The sequence below is a fragment of the Lissotriton helveticus genome, chromosome 9 (genome assembly GCF_964261635.1).
Source record: "Lissotriton helveticus chromosome 9, aLisHel1.1, whole genome shotgun sequence".
Lineage (NCBI taxonomy): Eukaryota > Metazoa > Chordata > Amphibia > Caudata > Salamandridae > Lissotriton > Lissotriton helveticus.
The window spans coordinates 658,179,714-658,196,318 of NC_136070.1; the positions used below are offsets into that span (position 1 = coordinate 658,179,714).

The following is a 16,605-nucleotide window of genomic DNA, read 5'->3' on the forward strand; positions in this document are numbered from 1 at the left end:
ACGTAGCTACAGTAGAGGTCCTCACCCCCCATACAATAAGAGGAGGCTTATCATGCAGCTGAGTGTTCCGCCGATTCCTTTGGAATGTGTGCGCCTGATCGAATCTCAAGGGGTGGGGAAACCATGATCAATAGTAGCTTCGTTGAAAAGGGTCGAGTGCATACAGTGGAAGGCAATAAACTGTATCCCCAGGCCAAGGGATGACCAGCGGTCCGTACAGACAATTCGGCTCAGAGGAAGGGGTCATCAAAGGAGAGGTATTCATGAAAGAAAGGGTCAGTGTATTTATCGAAAGAGGGGCATTCATGGAAGGAAAGGAGGTGTTGGTCAGGCGCGAGGTGTGATTCCTAGAGACAGAGTCATGTGGAAGAGGAGGGTTCATGACTTGCGCATGTGGGTGCGGGGTCAGCCAGAGTGCATGGGGGAGGCTTGCAGGGTCAGGGAAGTGCGCTGATGATCGATCGTGAACAGGGAGATCATGGTACCTAAAATGGCTGTCGTGTATGTTCATACGTGAGTCTGGGGAATGGACAAGATGGCGCAGATGATGTTCAGTTCATAAACTAAAATTCCACAGATGGATAGGTTGAATGGCCACTGGATGGATGTAATAGTGAAAGATTGAATCATGGATGAAAGAATACATTTATGAGAAAATGTAAAGGAGAAATGGTTGATATCAGCAGGTGAATGGAATGGTGAACGGGTGAACAGATTTGATTCTTGGTTGGAAGAGACAAAGGAAGCGGAAAAAACAGAAAGGACAACCAGCAAGAGGAACGCCGACAGCGAGACAGGAGAGACGGAAGTAGCCTGAGAAGAGATGGATGCTTCTCTGTACAATGCGAAGCAGTGGAAGGAAGCAGCCATCCAGTATTGTGGTGTAGAAGATGTCGAGGAGGAGATACAAGACGGACCCATCCTCTGGAGTGAAGAAGATGATTCCTGGGTGGAAGAGTGGTGGATTGCCCCAGAGGACATTGTGAAGGACTCTGGAGAGTCCATGGGGATGAAACGCTGGGGTTCTTCACAAGGAGGGAGGAGGGAGAAGGGAGAATGGATGGAATGTTCCATGCATTGGGTGTTGAGGTAAGAGCTACTCTATTCTTTTTTCAATAAAACAGAACACGCATATCACTGAAGGGCACTACATCCCCAAGAAGGCACTAGGGCAGATACAGAAAGCAGACAACCATTTCCTTTTTGTTTTAAAGGTAACTAAATTAAGGAAACCTCCAGATCCCCTGAACAACCATTTATTTTTCCCCTAATTTCCAAGACTCTGATAGATACAGAGTTGACACATATACCCAATTGGGGAGCGAGCAGTATAATTTAAGCGAGAGGACAGAGAGGTCACCTGTTCCTCTCTCCCTCACTCATGTAAAACTCATTCCCTTTCATTCATATTTATTATTCTTTGCTCGCTCACCTTTTTCAACCTGAGCTCCGAAGGATATGGCGAAGGGAGATTATTGATTATACTCTGAGTAAATAGTTACCGCTGCATTTAGTTTGTCATGAATTCTGTTTGTTTCTCCACATCCGAAGACGATAGAAGGAAACAAAGAAGATTAAAAACCTACCATAATTCCAGAAAAACTCCACACAACCTCATATGTATGTTTTAAAGCACAACAAACTACAAAATGAAGACACCATTGCGAAATAGACCAAGGGGTATATTTACAAGTGAATTGGCGGTAATTGGCATTAGCTTTGTTGGCTTAACGCCACGCTCTGCCACTTTTGAAATGCAGGGCTGCACCATATTTACAAGAATACTGTGCAGCCCGGCGTTTCCCCCTGCCCTGGTGCTAATTACAGCTGTCTAGTGCTATCGCAGGCCCCCTTGCACCATAGGAATGGATAGGCAAAAGAATCAATTGGTGTATAAAAGGTTTTATTGATGGCTGGATGAGTCAAGTATAGCGGATGGATGTCTGTACGAATGGATGGATGGAATGGCCACTGGATGGATGAAATAGTGAAAGATTGAATGATGGATGAAAGAATACATTTATGAGAAAATGTAAAGGAGAATTGGTTGATATCAGCAGGTGAATGGAAGAGTGAAAGGGTGAACAGATTGATTCTTATTTGGAAGAGAAACAGGAAGCGGAAGAACCAGAACGGACATCCAGCAAGAGGAACGCCAACAGCGAGACAGGAGAGAGCGAAGCAGCCCTAGAAGAGCTGGATGCTTCTCTCCATAATGTGAAGCAGTGGAAGGAAGCAGCCATCCAGTTTTCTAGTGGCGAAGACGTAGAGCAGGAGATACAAGATGGACCCATTTTCGGGGGTGAAGAAGATGAGTCCTGGGTGGAAGAGTGGTGGATTGCCCCAGAGGACGTTGTGAAGGACTCTGGAGAGTCCAAGGTGATAAAACGCTGGGGTTCATCACTAGGAGGAGGAGATAGAAGGGAGAATGGAGGGAATGTTCCATGCATGGGGTGTTGAGGTAAGAGCTACTCTATTCTTTTTTCAATAAAACAAACACGCATTTCACTGAAGGGCACTACATCTCCAAGAAGGCACTGGGGCAGATACAGAAAAGCAGACAACCATTTCCTTTTTGTTTTAAAGGTAACTAAATTAAGGAAACCTCTAGATCCCCTGAACAAACATTTATGTTTCCACTGATTCCCAAGACTCTGATAGATACAGAGATGTCAGATATAGCCTATTGGGGGAGTGGGTAGTATAATTTAAGAGAGAGGACAGAGAGGTCATCTGTTCCTCTCTCCCTCACTCCTGTAAAACTCCTTCCCTTTCATTCATATTTACTTATTATTATTTCTCGCCTACCTTTTTCAGCCTGAGCGCCGAAGGATATGGTGGAGGGAGATTATTGATTTACTCTGAATAAATACTTACGACTGTGTTTGGTTGATCTCTGTTTGTATTGCCACCTCCGAATACCTAGAAGGAAACAAAGAAGATTAAAAACCTACCATCATTTCGGAAAAACTCCTCACAACCTCATATGTATCTTTTGATGCACAACAAACTAAAAATAAAGACACAATTGCAAAACAAACCAAGGGGTATATTTACAAGTGAATTGGCGGTAATTGGCATTAGCTTTGTTGGCTTAACGCCGCGCTCTGCCACTTTTGAAATACAGGGCTACACCGTATTTACAAGAATACTGTGCAGCACCGCGTTTGCCCCTGCACTGGTGCTAATTACAGCTGCCCAGCGCTAACGCAGGCCCCTTTGCACAATAGGAATGGATAGTCAAATGAATCAATTCGTGTATGAAAGGCTTTATTGATGGATGGGTAAGTCAAATGGTGGCTGTGTAGGTTGATGGATGCAAGCATAGAGGATGGATGTCGGTACGGATGGATAGGTGGAATGGCCACTGGATGGATGTAATAGTGAGAGATTGAATCATGGATGAAAGAATACATTTATGAGAAAATGTAAAGGAGAAATGGTTGATATCAGCAGGTGAATGGAATGGTGAACGGGTGAACAGATTTGATTCTTGGTTGGAAGAGACAAAGGAAGCGGAAAAACCAGAAAGGACATCCAGCAAGAGGAACGCCGACAGGGAGACAGGAGAGACCGAATTAGCCTGAGAAGAGATGGATGCTTCTCTGTACAATGCGAAGGAGTGGAAGGAAGCAGCCATCCAGTATTCTGGTGGAGAAGATGTCGAGCAGGAGATACAAGATGGACCCATCCTCTGGAGTGAAGAAGATGAGTCCTGGGTGGAAGAATGATGGTTGCCCCAGAGAACGTTGTGAAGGACTCTGGAGAGTCCATGGGGATTAAACGGTGGGGTTCTTTACAGGGAGGGAGGAGGGAGAAGGGAGAAGGGAGAAAGGAGAAGGGAGAAGGGAGGGAATGTTCCATGCATTGGGTGTTGATGTAAGAGCTACTCTATTCTTTTTTCAATAAAACAAAACACGCATATCACTGAAGGGCACTACATCTCCAAGAAGGCACTAGGGCAGATACAGAAAAGCAGACAACCATTTCCTTTTTGTTTTAAAGGTAACTAAATTGAAGAAACCTCCAGATCCCCTGAACAACCATTTATTTTTCCCCTGATTTCCAAGACTCTGATAGATACAGAGTTGACACCTATACCCTATTGGGGGAGCGAGCAGTATAATTTAAGCGAGAGGACAGAGAGGTCACCTGTTCCTCTCTCCCTCACTCATGTAAAACTCCTTCCCTTTCATTCATATTTATTATTCTTTGCTCGCTCACCTTTTTCAACCTGAGCTCCGAAGGATATGGCGAAGGGAGATTATTGATTATACTCTGAGTAAATAGTTACCGCTGCATTTAGTTTGTCATAAATTCTGTTTGTTTCTCCACATCCGAAGACGATAGAAGGAAACAAAGAAGATTAAAAACCTACCATAATTCCGGAAAAACTCCTCACAACCTCATATGTATGTTTTAAAGCACAACAAACTACAAAATAAAGACACCATTGCGAAATAGACCAAGGGGTATATTTACAAGTGAATTGGCGGTAATTGGCATTAGCTTTGTTGGCTTAACACCACGTTCTGCCACTTTTGAAATGCAGGGCTGCACCATATTTACAAGAATACTGTGCAGCCCGGCGTTTCCCCCTGCCCTGGTGCTAATTACAGCTGTCTAGTGCTATCACAGGCCCCCTTGCACCATAGGAATGGATAGGCAAAAGAATCAATTGGTGTATAAAAGGTTTTATTGATGGCTGGATAAGTCAAGTATAGCGGATGGATGTCTGTACGGATGGATGGATGGAATGGCCACTGGATGGATGAAATAGTGAAAGATTGAATGATGGATGAAAGAATACATTTATGAGAAAATGTAAAGGAGAAATGGTTGATAATAGCAGGTGAATGGAAGAGTGAAAGGGTGAACAGATTGATTCTTATTTGGAATTGAAACAGGAAGTGGAAGAACCAGAACGGACATCCAGCAAGAGGAACGCCAACAGCGAGACAGCAGAGAGCGAAGCAGCCCTAGAAGAGCTGGATGCTTCTCTCCATAATGTGAAGCAGTGGAAGGAAGCAGCCATCCAGTTTTCTAGTGGCGAAGACGTAGAGCAGGAGATACAAGATGGACCCATTTTCGGGGGTGAAGAAGATGAGTCCTGGGTGGAAGAGTGGTGGATTGCCCCAGAGGACGTTGTGAAGGACTCTGGAGAGTCCAAGGTGATGAAACGCTGGGGTTCATCACTAGGAGGAGGAGATAGAAGGGAGAATGGAGGGAATGTGCCATGCATGGGATGTTGAGGTAAGAGCTACTCTATTCTTTTTTCAATAAAACAAACACGCATTTCACTGAAGGGCACTACATCTCCAAGAAGGCACTGGGGCAGATACAGAAAAGCAGACAACCATTTCCTTTTTGTTTTAAAGGTAACTAAATTAAGGAAACCTCTAGATCCCCTGAACAAACATTTATGTTTCCACTGATTCCCAAGACTCTGATAGATACAGAGATGTCAGATATAGCCTATTGGGGGAGCGGGTAGTATAATTTAAGAGAGAGGACAGAGAGGTCATCTGTTCCTCTCTCCCTCACTCCTGTAAAACTCCTTCCCTTTCATTCATATTTACTTATTATTATTTCTCGCCTACCTTTTTCAGCCTGAGCGCCGAAGGATATGGTGGAGGGAGATTATTGATTTACTCTGAATAAATACTTACGACTGTGTTTGGTTGATCTCTGTTTGTATTGCCACCTCCGAATACCTAGAAGGAAACAAAGAAGATTAAAAACCTACCATCATTTCGGAAAAACTCCTCACAACCTCATATGTATCTTTTGATGCATAACAAACTAAAAATAAAGACACAATTGCAAAACAAACCAAGGGGTATATTTACAAGTGAATTGGCGGTAATTGGCATTAGCTTTGTTGGCTTAATGCCGCGCTCTGCCACTTTTGAAATGCAGGGCTACACCGTATTTACAAGAATACTGTGCAGCCCGGCGTTTGCCCCTGCAATGGTGCTAATTACAGCTGCCCAGCGCTAATGCAGGCCCCTTTGCACAATAGGAATGGATAGGCAAATGAATCAATTTGTGTATGAAAGGCTTTATTGATGGATGGGTAACTCAAATGGTGGCTGTGTAGGTTGATGGATGCAAGCATAGAGGATGGATGTCTGTACGGATGGATAGGTGGAATGGCCACTGGATGGATGTAATAGTGAAAGATTGAATCATGGATGAAAGAATACATTTATGAGAAAATGTAAAGGAGAAATGGTTGATATCAGCAGGTGAATGGAATGGTGAACGGGTGAACAGATTTGATTCTTGGTTTGAAGAGACAAAGGAAGCGGAAAAACCAGAAAGGACATCCAGCAAGAGGAACGTCGACAGCGAGACAGGAGAGACGGAAGTAGCCTGAGAAGAGATGGATGCTTCTCTGTACAATGCGAAGCTGTGGAAGGAAGCAGCCATCCAGTATTGTGGTGTAGAAGATGTCGAGCAGGAGATACAAGACGGACCCATCCTCTGGAGTGAAGAAGATGATTCCTGGGTGGAAGAGTGGTGGATTGCCCCAGAGGACATTGTGAAGGACTCTGGAGAGTCCATGGGGATGAAACGCTGGGGTTCTTCACAAGGAGGGAGGAGGGAGAAGGGAGAATGGATAATGGATGGAATGTTCCATGCATTGGGTGTTGAGGTAAGAGCTACTCTATTCTTTTTTCAATAAAACTGAACACGCATATCACTGAAGGGCACTACATCCCCAAGAAGGCACTAGGGCAGATACAGAAAGCAGACAACCATTTCCTTTTTGTTTTAAAGGTAACTAAATTAAGGAAACCTCCAGATCCCCTGAACAACCATTTATTTTTCCCCTGATTTCCAAGACTCTGATAGATACAGAGTTGACACATATACCCAATTGGGGAGCGAGCAGTATAATTTAAGCGAGAGGACAGAGAGGTCACCTGTTCCTCTCTCCCTCACTCATGTAAAACTCCCTCCCTTTCATTCATATTTATTATTCTTTGCTCGCTCACCTTTTTCAACCTGAGCTCCGAAGGATATGGCGAAGGGAGATTATTGATTATACTCTGAGTAAATAGTTACCGCTGCATTTAGTTTGTCATAAATTCTGTTTGTTTCTCCACATCCGAAGACGATAGAAGGAAACAAAGAAGATTAAAAACCTACCAGAATTCCAGAAAAACTCCTCACAACCTCATATGTATGTTTTAAAGCACAACAAACTACAAAATGAAGACACCATTGCGAAATAGACCAAGGGGTATATTTACAAGTGAATTGGCGGTAATTGGCATTAGCTTTGTTGGCTTAATGCCACGCTCTGCCACTTTTGAAATGCAGGGCTGCACCATATTTACAAGAATACTGTGCAGCCCGACGTTTCCCCCTGCCCTGGTGCTAATTACAGCTGTCTAGTGCTATCGCAGGCCCCCTTGCACCATAGGAATGGATAGGCAAAAGAATCAATTGGTGTATAAAAGGTTTTATTGATGGCTGGATAAGTCAAGTATAGCGGATGGATGTCTGTACGGATGGATGGATGGAATGGCCACTGGATGGATGAAATAGTGAAAGATTGAATGATGGATGAAAGAATACATTTATGAGAAAATGTAAAGGAGAAATGGTTGATATCAGCAGGTGAATGGAAGAGTGAAAGGGTGAACAGATTGATTCTTATTTGGAAGAGAAACAGGAAGTGGAAGAACCAGAACAGACATCCAGCAAGAGGAACGCCAACAGCGAGACAGGAGAGAGCGAAGCAGCCCTAGAAGAGCTGGATGCTTCTCTCCATAATGTGAAGCAGTGGAAGGAAGCAGCCATCCAGTTTTCTAGTGGCGAAGACGTAGAGCAGGAGATACAAGATGGACCCATTTTCGGGGGTGAAGAAGATGAGTCCTGGGTGGAAGAGTGGTGGATTGCCCCAGAGGACGTTGTGAAGGACTCTGGAGAGTCCAAGGTGATAAAACGCTGGGGTTCATCACTAGGAGGAGGAGATAGAAGGGAGAATGGAGGGAATGTTCCATGCATGGGGTGTTGAGGTAAGAGCTACTCTATTCTTTTTTCAATAAAACAAACACGCATTTCACTGAAGGGCACTACATCTCCAAGAAGGCACTGGGGCAGATACAGAAAAGCAGACAACCATTTCCTTTTTGTTTTAAAGGTAACTAAATTAAGGAAACCTCTAGATCCCCTGAACAAACATTTATGTTTCCACTGATTCCCAAGACTCTGATAGATACAGAGATGTCAGATATAGCCTATTGGGGGAGTGGGTAGTATAATTTAAGAGAGAGGACAGAGAGGTCATCTGTTCCTCTCTCCCTCACTCCTGTAAAACTCCTTCCCTTTCATTCATATTTACTTATTATTATTTCTCGCCTACCTTTTTCAGCCTGAGCGCCGAAGGATATGGTGGAGGGAGATTATTGATTTACTCTGAATAAATACTTACGACTGTGTTTGGTTGATCTCTGTTTGTATTGCCACCTCCGAATACCTAGAAGGAAACAAAGAAGATTAAAAACCTACCATCATTTCGGAAAAACTCCTCACAACCTCATATGTATCTTTTGATGCACAACAAACTAAAAATAAAGACACAATTGCAAAACAAACCAAGGGGTATATTTACAAGTGAATTGGCGGTAATTGGCATTAGCTTTGTTGGCTTAACGCCGCGCTCTGCCACTTTTGAAATACAGGGCTACACCGTATTTACAAGAATACTGTGCAGCACCGCGTTTGCCCCTGCACTGGTGCTAATTACAGCTGCCCAGCGCTAACGCAGGCCCCTTTGCACAATAGGAATGGATAGTCAAATGAATCAATTCGTGTATGAAAGGCTTTATTGATGGATGGGTAAGTCAAATGGTGGCTGTGTAGGTTGATGGATGCAAGCATAGAGGATGGATGTCGGTACGGATGGATAGGTGGAATGGCCACTGGATGGATGTAATAGTGAGAGATTGAATCATGGATGAAAGAATACATTTATGAGAAAATGTAAAGGAGAAATGGTTGATATCAGCAGGTGAATGGAATGGTGAACGGGTGAACAGATTTGATTCTTGGTTGGAAGAGACAAAGGAAGCGGAAAAACCAGAAAGGACATCCAGCAAGAGGAACGCCGACAGGGAGACAGGAGAGACCGAATTAGCCTGAGAAGAGATGGATGCTTCTCTGTACAATGCGAAGGAGTGGAAGGAAGCAGCCATCCAGTATTCTGGTGGAGAAGATGTCGAGCAGGAGATACAAGATGGACCCATCCTCTGGAGTGAAGAAGATGAGTCCTGGGTGGAAGAATGATGGTTGCCCCAGAGAACGTTGTGAAGGACTCTGGAGAGTCCATGGGGATTAAACGCTGGGGTTCTTTACAGGGAGGGAGGAGGGAGAAGGGAGAAGGGAGAAAGGAGAAGGGAGAAGGGAGGGAATGTTCCATGCATTGGGTGTTGATGTAAGAGCTACTCTATTCTTTTTTCAATAAAACAAAACACGCATATCACTGAAGGGCACTACATCTCCAAGAAGGCACTAGGGCAGATACAGAAAAGCAGACAACCATTTCCTTTTTGTTTTAAAGGTAACTAAATTGAAGAAACCTCCAGATCCCCTGAACAACCATTTATTTTTCCCCTGATTTCCAAGACTCTGATAGATACAGAGTTGACACCTATACCCTATTGGGGGAGCGAGCAGTATAATTTAAGCGAGAGGACAGAGAGGTCACCTGTTCCTCTCTCCCTCACTCATGTAAAACTCCTTCCCTTTCATTCATATTTATTATTCTTTGCTCGCTCACCTTTTTCAACCTGAGCTCCGAAGGATATGGCGAAGGGAGATTATTGATTATACTCTGAGTAAATAGTTACCGCTGCATTTAGTTTGTCATAAATTCTGTTTGTTTCTCCACATCCGAAGACGATAGAAGGAAACAAAGAAGATTAAAAACCTACCATAATTCCGGAAAAACTCCTCACAACCTCATATGTATGTTTTAAAGCACAACAAACTACAAAATAAAGACACCATTGCGAAATAGACCAAGGGGTATATTTACAAGTGAATTGGCGGTAATTGGCATTAGCTTTGTTGGCTTAACACCACGTTCTGCCACTTTTGAAATGCAGGGCTGCACCATATTTACAAGAATACTGTGCAGCCCGGCGTTTCCCCCTGCCCTGGTGCTAATTACAGCTGTCTAGTGCTATCACAGGCCCCCTTGCACCATAGGAATGGATAGGCAAAAGAATCAATTGGTGTATAAAAGGTTTTATTGATGGCTGGATAAGTCAAGTATAGCGGATGGATGTCTGTACGGATGGATGGATGGAATGGCCACTGGATGGATGAAATAGTGAAAGATTGAATGATGGATGAAAGAATACATTTATGAGAAAATGTAAAGGAGAAATGGTTGATAATAGCAGGTGAATGGAAGAGTGAAAGGGTGAACAGATTGATTCTTATTTGGAAGAGAAACAGGAAGTGGAAGAACCAGAACGGACATCCAGCAAGAGGAACGCCAACAGCGAGACAGCAGAGAGCGAAGCAGCCCTAGAAGAGCTGGATGCTTCTCTCCATAATGTGAAGCAGTGGAAGGAAGCAGCCATCCAGTTTTCTAGTGGCGAAGACGTAGAGCAGGAGATACAAGATGGACCCATTTTCGGGGGTGAAGAAGATGAGTCCTGGGTGGAAGAGTGGTGGATTGCCCCAGAGGACGTTGTGAAGGACTCTGGAGAGTCCAAGGTGATGAAACGCTGGGGTTCATCACTAGGAGGAGGAGATAGAAGGGAGAATGGAGGGAATGTGCCATGCATGGGATGTTGAGGTAAGAGCTACTCTATTCTTTTTTCAATAAAACAAACACGCATTTCACTGAAGGGCACTACATCTCCAAGAAGGCACTGGGGCAGATACAGAAAAGCAGACAACCATTTCCTTTTTGTTTTAAAGGTAACTAAATTAAGGAAACCTCTAGATCCCCTGAACAAACATTTATGTTTCCACTGATTCCCAAGACTCTGATAGATACAGAGATGTCAGATATAGCCTATTGGGGGAGCGGGTAGTATAATTTAAGAGAGAGGACAGAGAGGTCATCTGTTCCTCTCTCCCTCACTCCTGTAAAACTCCTTCCCTTTCATTCATATTTACTTATTATTATTTCTCGCCTACCTTTTTCAGCCTGAGCGCCGAAGGATATGGTGGAGGGAGATTATTGATTTACTCTGAATAAATACTTACGACTGTGTTTGGTTGATCTCTGTTTGTATTGCCACCTCCGAATACCTAGAAGGAAACAAAGAAGATTAAAAACCTACCATCATTTCGGAAAAACTCCTCACAACCTCATATGTATCTTTTGATGCATAACAAACTAAAAATAAAGACACAATTGCAAAACAAACCAAGGGGTATATTTACAAGTGAATTGGCGGTAATTGGCATTAGCTTTGTTGGCTTAATGCCGCGCTCTGCCACTTTTGAAATGCAGGGCTACACCGTATTTACAAGTATACTGTGCAGCCCGGCGTTTGCCCCTGCAATGGTGCTAATTACAGCTGCCCAGCGCTAATGCAGGCCCCTTTGCACAATAGGAATGGATAGGCAAATGAATCAATTTGTGTATGAAAGGCTTTATTGATGGATGGGTAACTCAAATGGTGGCTGTGTAGGTTGATGGATGCAAGCATAGAGGATGGATGTCTGTACGGATGGATAGGTGGAATGGCCACTGGATGGATGTAATAGTGAAAGATTGAATCATGGATGAAAGAATACATTTATGAGAAAATGTAAAGGAGAAATGGTTGATATCAGCAGGTGAATGGAATGGTGAACGGGTGAACAGATTTGATTCTTGGTTTGAAGAGACAAAGGAAGCGGAAAAACCAGAAAGGACATCCAGCAAGAGGAACGTCGACAGCGAGACAGGAGAGACGGAAGTAGCCTGAGAAGAGATGGATGCTTCTCTGTACAATGCGAAGCTGTGGAAGGAAGCAGCCATCCAGTATTGTGGTGTAGAAGATGTCGAGCAGGAGATACAAGACGGACCCATCCTCTGGAGTGAAGAAGATGATTCCTGGGTGGAAGAGTGGTGGATTGCCCCAGAGGACATTGTGAAGGACTCTGGAGAGTCCATGGGGATGAAACGCTGGGGTTCTTCACAAGGAGGGAGGAGGGAGAAGGGAGAATGGATAATGGATGGAATGTTCCATGCATTGGGTGTTGAGGTAAGAGCTACTCTATTCTTTTTTCAATAAAACTGAACACGCATATCACTGAAGGGCACTACATCCCCAAGAAGGCACTAGGGCAGATACAGAAAGCAGACAACCATTTCCTTTTTGTTTTAAAGGTAACTAAATTAAGGAAACCTCCAGATCCCCTGAACAACCATTTATTTTTCCCCTGATTTCCAAGACTCTGATAGATACAGAGTTGACACATATACCCAATTGGGGAGCGAGCAGTATAATTTAAGCGAGAGGACAGAGAGGTCACCTGTTCCTCTCTCCCTCACTCATGTAAAACTCCTTCCCTTTCATTCATATTTATTATTCTTTGCTCGCTCACCTTTTTCAACCTGAGCTCCGAAGGATATGGCGAAGGGAGATTATTGATTATACTCTGAGTAAATAGTTACCGCTGCATTTAGTTTGTCATAAATTCTGTTTGTTTCTCCACATCCGAAGACGATAGAAGGAAACAAAGAAGATTAAAAACCTACCAGAATTCCAGAAAAACTCCTCACAACCTCATATGTATGTTTTAAAGCACAACAAACTACAAAATGAAGACACCATTGCGAAATAGACCAAGGGGTATATTTACAAGTGAATTGGCGGTAATTGGCATTAGCTTTGTTGGCTTAATGCCACGCTCTGCCACTTTTGAAATGCAGGGCTGCACCATATTTACAAGAATACTGTGCAGCCCGACGTTTCCCCCTGCCCTGGTGCTAATTACAGCTGTCTAGTGCTATCGCAGGCCCCCTTGCACCATAGGAATGGATAGGCAAAAGAATCAATTGGTGTATAAAAGGTTTTATTGATGGCTGGATAAGTCAAGTATAGCGGATGGATGTCTGTACGGATGGATGGATGGAATGGCCACTGGATGGATGAAATAGTGAAAGATTGAATGATGGATGAAAGAATACATTTATGAGAAAATGTAAAGGAGAAATGGTTGATATCAGCAGGTGAATGGAAGAGTGAAAGGGTGAACAGATTGATTCTTATTTGGAAGAGAAACAGGAAGTGGAAGAACCAGAACAGACATCCAGCAAGAGGAACGCCAACAGCGAGACAGGAGAGAGCGAAGCAGCCCTAGAAGAGCTGGATGCTTCTCTCCATAATGTGAAGCAGTGGAAGGAAGCAGCCATCCAGTTTTCTAGTGGCGAAGACGTAGAGCAGGAGATACAAGATGGACCCATTTTCGGGGGTGAAGAAGATGAGTCCTGGGTGGAAGAGTGGTGGATTGCCCCAGAGGACGTTGTGAAGGACTCTGGAGAGTCCAAGGTGATGAAACGCTGGGGTTCATCACTAGGAGGAGGAGATAGAAGGGAGAATGGAGGGAATGTTCCATGCATGGGGTGTTGAGGTAAGAGCTACTCTATTCTTTTTTCAATAAAACAAACACGCATTTCACTGAAGGGCACTACATCTCCAAGAAGGCACTGGGGCAGATACAGAAAAGCAGACAACCATTTCCTTTTTGTTTTAAAGGTAACTAAATTAAGGAAACCTCTAGATCCCCTGAACAAACATTTATGTTTCCACTGATTCCCAAGACTCTGATAGATACAGAGATGTCAGATATAGCCTATTGGGGGAGTGGGTAGTATAATTTAAGAGAGAGGACAGAGAGGTCATCTGTTCCTCTCTCCCTCACTCCTGTAAAACTCCTTCCCTTTCATTCATATTTACTTATTATTATTTCTCGCCTACCTTTTTCAGCCTGAGCGCCGAAGGATATGGTGGAGGGAGATTATTGATTTACTCTGAATAAATACTTACGACTGTGTTTGGTTGATCTCTGTTTGTATTGCCACCTCCGAATACCTAGAAGGAAACAAAGAAGATTAAAAACCTACCATCATTTCGGAAAAACTCCTCACAACCTCATATGTATCTTTTGATGCACAACAAACTAAAAATAAAGACACAATTGCAAAACAAACCAAGGGGTATATTTACAAGTGAATTGGCGGTAATTGGCATTAGCTTTGTTGGCTTAACGCCGCGCTCTGCCACTTTTGAAATGCAGGGCTACACCGTATTTACAAGAATACTGTGCAGCACCGCGTTTGCCCCTGCACTGGTGCTAATTACAGCTGCCCAGCGCTAACGCAGGCCCCTTTGCACAATAGGAATGGATAGGCAAATGAATCAATTTGTGTATGAAAGGCTTTATTGATGGATGGGTAAGTCAAATGGTGGCTGTGTAGGTTGATGGATGCAAGCATAGAGGATGGATGTCGGTACGGATGGATAGGTGGAATGGCCACTGGATGGATGTAATAGTGAAAGATTGAATCATGGATGAAAGAATACATTTATGAGAAAATGTAAAGGAGAAATGGTTGATATCAGCAGGTGAATGGAATGGTGAACGGGTGAACAGATTTGATTCTTGGTTGGAAGAGACAAAGGAAGCGGAAAAACCAGAAAGGACATCCAGCAAGAGGAACGCCGACAGGGAGACAGGAGAGACCGAATTAGCCTGAGAAGAGATGGATGCTTCTCTGTACAATGCGAAGGAGTGGAAGGAAGCAGCCATCCAGTATTCTGGTGGAGAAGATGTCGAGCAGGAGATACAAGATGGACCCATCCTCTGGAGTGAAGAAGATGAGTCCTGGGTGGAAGAATGGTGGATTGCCCCAGAGAACATTGTGAAGGACTCTGGAGAGTCCATGGGGATGAAACGCTGGGTTTCTTCACAAGGAGGGAGGAGGGAGAAGGGAGAAGGGAGAAAGGAGAAGGGTGAAGGGAGGGAATGTTCCATGCATTGGGTGTTGATGTAAGAGCTACTCTATTCTTTTTTCAATAAAACAAAACACGCATATCACTGAAGGGCACTACATCTCCAAGAAGGCACTAGGGCAGATACAGAAAAGCAGACAACCATTTCCTTTTTGTTTTAAAGGTAACTAAATTGAAGAAACCTCCAGATCCCCTGAACAACCATTTATTTTTCCCCTGATTTCCAAGACTCTGATAGATACAGAGTTGACACATATACCCTATTGGGGGAGCGAGCAGTATCATTTAAGCGAGAGGACAGAGAGGTCACCTGTTCCTCTCTCCCTCACTCATGTAAAACTCCTTCCCTTTCATTCATATTTATTATTCTTTGCTCGCTCACCTTTTTCAACCTGAGCTCCGAAGGATATGGCGAAGGGAGATTATTGATTATACTCTGAGTAAATAGTTACCGCTGCATTTAGTTTGTCATAAATTCTGTTTGTTTCTCCACATCCGAAGACGATAGAAGGAAACAAAGAAGATTAAAAACCTACCATAATTCCGGAAAAACTCCTCACAACCTCATATGTATGTTTTAAAGCACAACAAAGTACAAAATAAAGACACCATTGCGAAATAGACCAAGGGGTATATTTACAAGTGAATTGGCGGTAATTGGCATTAGCTTTGTTGGCTTAACGCCACGCTCTGCCACTTTTGAAATTCAGGGCTGCACCATATTTACAAGAATACTGTGCAGCCCGGCGTTTCCCCCTGCCCTGGTGCTAATTACAGCTGTCTAGTGCTATCGCAGGCCCTTTTGCACCATAGGAATGGATAGGCAAAAGAATCAATTGGTGTATAAAAGGTTTTATTGATGGCTGGATAAGTCAAGTATAGCGGATGGATGTCTGTACGGATGGATGGAATGGCCACTGGATGGATGAAATAGTGAAAGATTGAATGATGGATGAAAGAATACATTTATGAGAAAATGTAAAGGAGAAATGGTTGATATAAGCAGGTGAATGGAAGAGTGAAAGGGTGAACAGATTGATTCTTATTTGGAAGAGAAACAGGAAGTGGAAGAACCAGAACGGACATCCAGCAAGAGGAACGCCAACAGCGAGACAGCAGAGAGCGAAGCAGCCCTAGAAGAGCTGGATGCTTCTCTCCATAATGTGAAGCAGTGGAAGGAAGCAGCCATCCAGTTTTCTAGTGGCGAAGACGTAGAGCAGGAGATACAAGATGGACCCATTTTCGGGGGTGAAGAAGATGAGTCCTGGGTGGAAGAGTGATGGATTGCACCAGAGGACGTTGTGAAGGACTCTGGAGAGTCCAAGGTGATGAAACGCTGGGGTTCATCACTAGAAGGAGGAGATAGAAGGGAGAATGGAGGGAATGTGCCATGCATGGGATGTTGAGGTAAGAGCTACTCTATTCTTTTTTCAATAAAACAAACACGCATTTCACTGAAGGGCACTACATCTCCAAGAAGGCACTGGGGCAGATACAGAAAAGCAGACAACCATTTCCTTTTTGTTTTAAAGGTAACTAAATTAAGGAAACCTCTAGATCCCCTGAACAAACATTTATGTTTCCACTGATTCCCAAGACTCTGATGGATACAGAGATGTCAGAT

The 16,605-nt window shown here is 43.6% G+C and overlaps 1 protein-coding gene and 1 long non-coding RNA gene across 2 annotated transcripts in view; one reads left to right on the plus strand and one right to left on the minus strand.

Annotated features, from left to right (window-relative positions):
- Positions 1–16,605, plus strand: part of LOC144781762 (uncharacterized) — a 351,692-nt gene that overhangs the window by 270,040 nt on the left and 65,047 nt on the right. The gene's annotated exons all lie outside the window — the stretch shown is intronic.
- The window catches only part of LOC144782566 (uncharacterized), a 266,745-nt gene that overhangs the window by 194,502 nt on the left and 55,638 nt on the right, over positions 1–16,605 (minus strand). Inside the window, exons 4-8 of the mRNA XM_078661947.1 lie at positions 14,016–14,060; positions 11,239–11,283; positions 8,447–8,491; positions 5,670–5,714; positions 2,878–2,922 (exon numbers count right to left, since the gene is read on the minus strand). Coding sequence (XP_078518073.1) covers positions 2,878–2,922; positions 5,670–5,714; positions 8,447–8,491; positions 11,239–11,283; positions 14,016–14,060 — 225 coding nt within the window. The remainder of the gene's footprint in view (positions 1–2,877; positions 2,923–5,669; positions 5,715–8,446; positions 8,492–11,238; positions 11,284–14,015; positions 14,061–16,605) is intronic.